At 52.7% G+C, this 6,445-nt stretch overlaps 1 protein-coding gene across 1 annotated transcript in view; it reads left to right on the forward strand.

Moving 5' to 3' along the window:
- LOC109906056 (sodium-dependent serotonin transporter-like) overlaps positions 1-6,293 on the forward strand; it is an 18,436-nt gene extending 12,143 nt beyond the window's left edge. The window contains exons 9-13 of the mRNA XM_031791414.1: positions 230-361; positions 2,245-2,344; positions 2,602-2,702; positions 2,803-2,970; positions 4,036-6,293. Coding sequence (XP_031647274.1) covers positions 230-361; positions 2,245-2,344; positions 2,602-2,702; positions 2,803-2,970; positions 4,036-4,107 — 573 coding nt within the window. The 3' untranslated portion in view covers positions 4,108-6,293. The remainder of the gene's footprint in view (positions 1-229; positions 362-2,244; positions 2,345-2,601; positions 2,703-2,802; positions 2,971-4,035) is intronic.
- The last annotated feature ends 152 nt before the right edge of the window (positions 6,294-6,445 follow it).

A 6,445-nucleotide genomic window follows, 5' to 3' on the forward strand; every position in this document is an offset into this window, starting at 1 on the left:
TTCTGTCTGGGTTTGCCTGTTTATAGAGATTTTCTATAGCTGCGCTATGATTTTTTTTTTCTCTCTCTCTCATCACTCTCATCTGTCTCTCCTTTTCTCTCTCTCTCTCTCTCTCTCTCTCTCTCTCTCTCTCTCCTCTGAGTTACTCCTCTACTGGCTCCTACTCCTTCTCTCTCCCTCTCAATTAAATTTCAATTTAATGTCTCTCCCATCTTGTCTCCCTGTGTAGTTTGCCGGTCTGGAGGGGGTGATCACAGCCATGCTGGATGAGTTCCCCCAATTGTTGTCTAGGAGGAGGGAGTTGTTTGTCCTGGGTCTGGTGTGTGTCTGCTACCTGGGAGCGCTCTCCACCCTCACCTACGTGAGTCTCCACTCTACCTAGCCTCGGCCCCACTCCCACGCAGCCTCGGTCCTTCTCCCACTCTACCTCGGTCCCTTTCCCACTCAGCCTCGGTCCCACTACCACGCAGCCTCGGTCCCACTCCCACGCAGCCTCGGTCCCGCTCCCAACCGGCCTCGGTCCCTCTCCCACTCAACTCGGTCCCTTTCCCACTCAGCCTCGGTCCCACTCCAACCTGGACTCGAACCAGGTGGCCTCGGCCCCACTCCCACGTGGCCTCGGTCCCACTCGGCCTCGGTCCCTCTCCCACTCGGCCTCGGTCCCTTTCCCACTCTGCCTCGGCCTCAGTCCCTCTCCCACTCGGCCTCGGGTCCCACTCCCACCCAGCCTTGGTCCCACTCCCACGCAGCCTCGGTCCCTCTCCCAATCATCTCTGTCCCACTCCACGCAGCCTCGGTCCCACTCCACGCAGCCTTGGCCCCTCTCCTACTCAGCCTCGCTCCCACTCCCACCCAGTCTCGGTCCGACTCCACCCGCATCAGTCCCTACTCCCACCCAGCCTCGGTCCCACTCCCACGCAGCCTCGGTCCCACTCCCATGGAGCCTCGAGGCCACTCCCATGCAGCCTCGATCCTGCTCCCATGCAGCCCCACTCAGCCTCGGTCCCACTCCCACTCGGCCTCGGTCCCACTACCACGCAGCCTCGGTCCCACTCCCACGCAGCCTCGGTCCCGCTCCCAACCGGCCTCGGTCCCTCTCCCACTCAAACCTCGGTCCCTTTCCCACTCAGCCTCGGTCCCACTCCAACCTGGCCTCGGACTCACTCCCACGTGGCCTCGGCCCCACTCCCACGTGGCCTCGGTCCCACTCCCACTCGGCCTCGGTCCCTTTCCCACTCTGCCTCGGTCCCTCTCCCACTCGGCCTCGGTCCCTCTCCCACCAAGCCTCGGTCCAACTCCCATGGAGCCTCGGTCCCACTCCCACCCATCCTTGGTCCCACTCCCACGCAGCCTCGGTCCCTCTCCCAATCATCTGTGTCCCACTCCACGCAGCCTTGGTCCCACTCCACGCAGACTTGGCCCCTCTCCTACTCAGCCTCGCTCCCACTCCCACCCATCTCGGTCCGACTCCACCCGCATCAGTCCCACTCCCACCCAGCCTCGGTCTCACTCCCACGCAGCCTCGGTCCCACTCCCATGGAGCCTCGAGCCCACTCCCACGCAGCCTCAGTCCTGCTCCCACGCAGCCCCACTCAGCCTCGGTCCCACTCCCACTCTGCCTCGGTCCCACTCCCACTCCCACTCGGTCCCACTCCCACGCAGCCTCGGCCCCACTCCCACCTGGCCTCGAACCCACTCCCACTCGGCCTCGGTCCCACTCCCACTTGGCCTTGGTCCAACTCCCACGCAGTCTCTGTCCCACTTGGTTTCTGTCCCACTCGGCCTTTGTCCCACTCCACGTGGCCTCGGTCCTACTCCCACTCAGCCTCTGGCCCACTCAGCCTCGGTCCCACTCCCACTCTGCCTCTGTCCCACTCCCACGCAGGCTCGGTCCCACTCCCACCCAGTCTCGGTCTCGGTCCCACTCCCACTTAGCCTCTGTCCCACTCCCACTTAGCCTCTGTCCCATTCCCACTCAGCCTCAGTCCCACTCCGACCCAGCTTCGGTCCCGCTCCCACTGCCACTCCCACCCAGCCTCGGTCCCACTCCCAAGCAGCCTCGGTCCCACGCATCCTCGGTCCCACTCCCACGCAGACTCACTCTCACTCGGGAAACAAGTCAAAAATAAGCTCCGGTGGAACATCAGCAGTATATACTGTATAAATGTCTCTATAGCTTTTGTCTCTTTTGTCTCTGTGGCTTGTTTCCCAACACCCATGCGTTTCTCTGGAAATCTGTTTTAGGGAGGTGCATTTGTGGTGAAACTGTTTGAGGAGTACGCCACAGGACCTGCTGTCATCACTGTGGTCTTCCTAGAAGTCATCGCTGTTTCCTGGTTCTACGGTAAACGGCTGACAATGATATTGTTGACAAGGTTCACATAGTCTGACATTCTTTGGATTCAGCTTTTTTTGTTTGTTGTTGATTAAAGGGATGTGTGTTTGTGATTGGTTTGTAGCCTGTCTGCCCTAGACTGTCTTCACTAGACATTTCTCATTTGGGACAATGAAGACACTAGATGGATTGATTGATTGATTTCTATTCCATATTGAGACTAAACTGTGTGTGAGTGCATGTGTTTCATTGTGTGTCTGTGTCAGGCACCAGTCGTTTCTGCGCTGATGTCAATATGATGCTGGGCTTCTCCCCTGGACTATTCTGGAGGGTGTGCTGGGTAGCCATCTGCCCCATCTTCCTACTGGTGAGCCCCCCCCCCCCCCCCTCACACACACAGACACACAAAACCCGGCACTATATTCCTATTCGAAACACAACCACATCTATGTCTCATCTCTCCTCAGTTCATCATTGTCAGTTTCCTGGCGTTCCCCCCGGAGGTCAAGTTGTTTGACTACATCTACCCACCCTGGACCACAGTTCTGGGCTACTGCATCGGAGTGTCCTCCTTCATCTGTGTACCAGCCTACATGGTGTACCACCTGCTCACTGCCAAAGGGACCTTTAAACAGGTAAGAGCCTCCAGAGGGCTTGGGGAGGGCCTCTCCCCCTCCAGTCCCCCTCCAGTCCCCCTCCAGTCCCCCTTCCGTCCTACTAACAGAGAACACAATCAAAGGGAGAGATGCAGAGAGTAGGAATACAAGCCACCACGGCTTCCAGAACTTACGGTTCAGACACTTGCGCGTGCAAGCACAAAACGCACACAAAACACACACAAACACACACACGCTAACATAGACAAGCGACAGACACCGCAGCACCTGCACACTGTCACGTTGCCAAGCCAGAAAACAGCTCCTTGTTTGAGAAGCCAGACCAACATCAAACAGCCCTGTGTACACACAGCGCCTCCCTCCCTCCTCTCCCTGCCTTTGATGAACCTGTCATCCAATAAGCCCAGTGTTTGCCCCAGTGCCTCACCGCACAATGGGACTGAAAGACAGTGTCAGCAGAGGGGTGTGTGTGTGTGTTACGTGTGTGTTCTGGTCGTACATCTGTGTTAGTGTGTGTGTGTTATGTGTGTGTTCTGGTCGTACATCTGTGTTAGTGTGTGTGTTACGTGTGTGTTCTGGTCGTACATCTGTGTTAGTGTGTGTGTGTGTGTGTGTGTTACGTGTGTGAGCGTTGTATGCCTAACCTGCCGCTGCGGCCAGTGAGTGTAGACAGACGGATCAGAGCGAGGTCAGGATGACATGAAGTCTGTGTGACAGCGCTCAATAACAACGATCTGTCGGGTTACACCACAGTTTTACCAGGCACCACTTCTTGCGCTCAGACTACCAGAAATCTGTCACTTTCAATGGGAGCAGACGAGGTAAAGTCCTTATGAGTGAAGCGACTGTGCAATAACCAATCCGAGGAAAGGAGGGTCTCGCTCGATAGCTTTGACACTGTGCCGGATAGGCTAACAGCCAACGTGTCAATTTGCATGTTGTTTGGAAAATTCCACACGAAAACTTCTAGTGTTACAAGGTGAACCCAACCCTCAATGACAGTGGCTTGGATGAAATAACTCTGGTGTCCCCTCCTACCCCTCTCTTCTCTGTCCCGCCCTTCCTCCCTTCCTTATCCCTCAGCGTCTCCTGAATGGCATCACCCCTGTACCCAGTGGGCCTCACAGTGACATTATCATCACCCACGCCGTCTGACCCAGTGGTCTGACCAGGCCGGGTGGACTACACCACCCTCTGTTGGACATAGAGCACAACTGCAGGACGGGGAGGGTTCACCCCCCCCCCCCCCCCCCCCCCACTTCTCCTCCAGAACCCCCACAGCAGACTTCCGAAGCACAGAGGCACCCTGTTTATCCCACTTACCCCAGGGCTGAGGTGGGGGCGCTGGGCCACACTGTCTGCAGCATCCCACATCCCTCCGTCGTCTCCCTCCTGGCTCATTCTGTTAGCGGCTAATGTCGTCACTGGTTTCATACTGGGCCATGCTGGTCAGAGCATTTCAACCACCAGACAGAGGGTTTTTAGATGCCACAGCACAATGGCATGTGTACTGTTATTGAAGCGTAATGTTGCCTTTCAAGTCTATACCTGTCCATTACAATTGGAATCCATCCACACAGTATGAGGCATAAACATACACGCTTCCTTGTCTCTGCTCTGTCAGGTCCACGAAACAATGTTTATATCACTAGCAAACATCTCATCTCACGGCTTCGTTCAACATTATATCCTTGTTTCATGAGTTCTGCGTTCAGATATTTCGCTGGGCATTGATTGCAAAATGCAGGTATCTTTTTTAAGTTTCTCTATGAAACCAAATATTCCATGGATATTTCTACAGGTATTTCCAGATGTGAGCTGTTGTCCTGCTTTCGGATGACTTGTTGGGAGCTTGTCAGTGTTTCTGAGCGGGATGGCTGAACCTATGAAGGGCCTTGATGATGAGTGTCAGAGCGTCTCCACACGGTGAAGCGCTGTATGTTGGTGTTGTATGACGCACTGCAGTACTGATTATGCTCTGTAAGCGTAGCCAAGTTGTTGGGGGACATAGAGACCAGTTCAGAAGAGAAAACAGGGCTTTGTCCAGTTATGTGGGGGGATTCTTGAGCTGTAGAATGGAAGGCTCTGGTGCGCGTGTGAGCAGGCGGCGCTAGACAGAAATGGAAGGAAGGTGGGGAGAAGCTACCCTGTGCAGATCAGAAGGAGTGGGTAATATTATCCCAATGTAAGATGTATATTTATTAGAAATGATTATTATTACTGTCAAATCTATACGTTCATGTGTTTGTTTATCTCATTTACTATCAACGGACATGCTGATTTTAGTTTGATTTAGTTTCTTAATATGTAAAACACCATTTCCACTAACTGCCTACATCGGGAACCCAGTATTGAACACAACTATGTTCATCTCCTTCATCTCCGTCTCTCAGTCTTCAAGGATGTGTCTAAAAACAGGTATCGGTCTTTACTTTCGACCAAATAGTCTGTTGTGTGTTGGAATGGGAGTCGTAGTATGACGTGTGTATTAAGTGAGTCTTGGTGTCGGTGTGTGTCTCTTTGTTCTGTGAATACTTGTCTACTCTCTTGAATGGATTATGTTTGTGTGTGCATCAGACCAGGGTGCAAATACTATAGGGAATCTTTCAAGTACTTTGTGTTTTCTTTGGCCTGCCTAGTGCCAGATGGGCGGGGTTTGTTTTAGCCTGCCTCGTGCCAGATGGGCGGGGTTTGTTTTAGCCTGCCTCGTGCCAGATGGGCGGGGTTTGTTTTAGCCTGCCTCGTGCCAGATGGGCGGGGTTTGTTTTAGCCTGCCTCGTGCCAGATGGGCGGGGTTTGTTTTAGCCTGCCTCGTGCCAGATGGGCGGGGTTTGCAGGATTGCGACTGTTCTATTGGTTTCGTTGAACCAGGCAAGCTCAATCAAATCTGAAGTATTTGAAACGATTTCAAATAGTATTTTAACTGGGGATTGGTGTACGTGTGTCTAAGCGTGCATACATGAGTGTGCGTGTATACACGTGTGTGTGTGTGTGTGTGTCAGCGTGCATGTGTGTGTACATTATGAACTGAAGTAGCAGTGTCAGACTTTGTCAACTTTGTCAGTGTGTGTAACCTGTGTGTGCATGCCAGTGTGTGTAACCTGTGTGTTCATGCCATTGTGTGTAACCTGTGCTTCAGCTTGCGTCTGTGACCTTGTCTTGTTCCTCTCCAAAATATCCAATGAAGATGATAAAACCACTCCCTCGTACCTCTTGAGCCTATATAATGTATGATCTATGTATGTCTGTTAAAGATTGTATTGGGAAATAAACCTGTATAGAAGAAAGATATACATATTATATGAATTAATAAATAAATAAAGTTAAGATGTAAATTAGTAGCTATGCCTCTTGCATTTTTTTCCCCCCACAATGCTTTTGTAATACTGTTTTGTATGTTTTGTAACATTGTAACACTTGAATTGGGTTCATTTCTGAGATTATTTAAGGAATGAGGTAATTTAATGCCGAGGGCACAGTTAGACAGTCCATT

Source organism: Oncorhynchus kisutch, linkage group LG15 (assembly GCF_002021735.2).
Source record: "Oncorhynchus kisutch isolate 150728-3 linkage group LG15, Okis_V2, whole genome shotgun sequence".
In the NCBI taxonomy this organism is placed as follows: domain Eukaryota; kingdom Metazoa; phylum Chordata; class Actinopteri; order Salmoniformes; family Salmonidae; genus Oncorhynchus; species Oncorhynchus kisutch.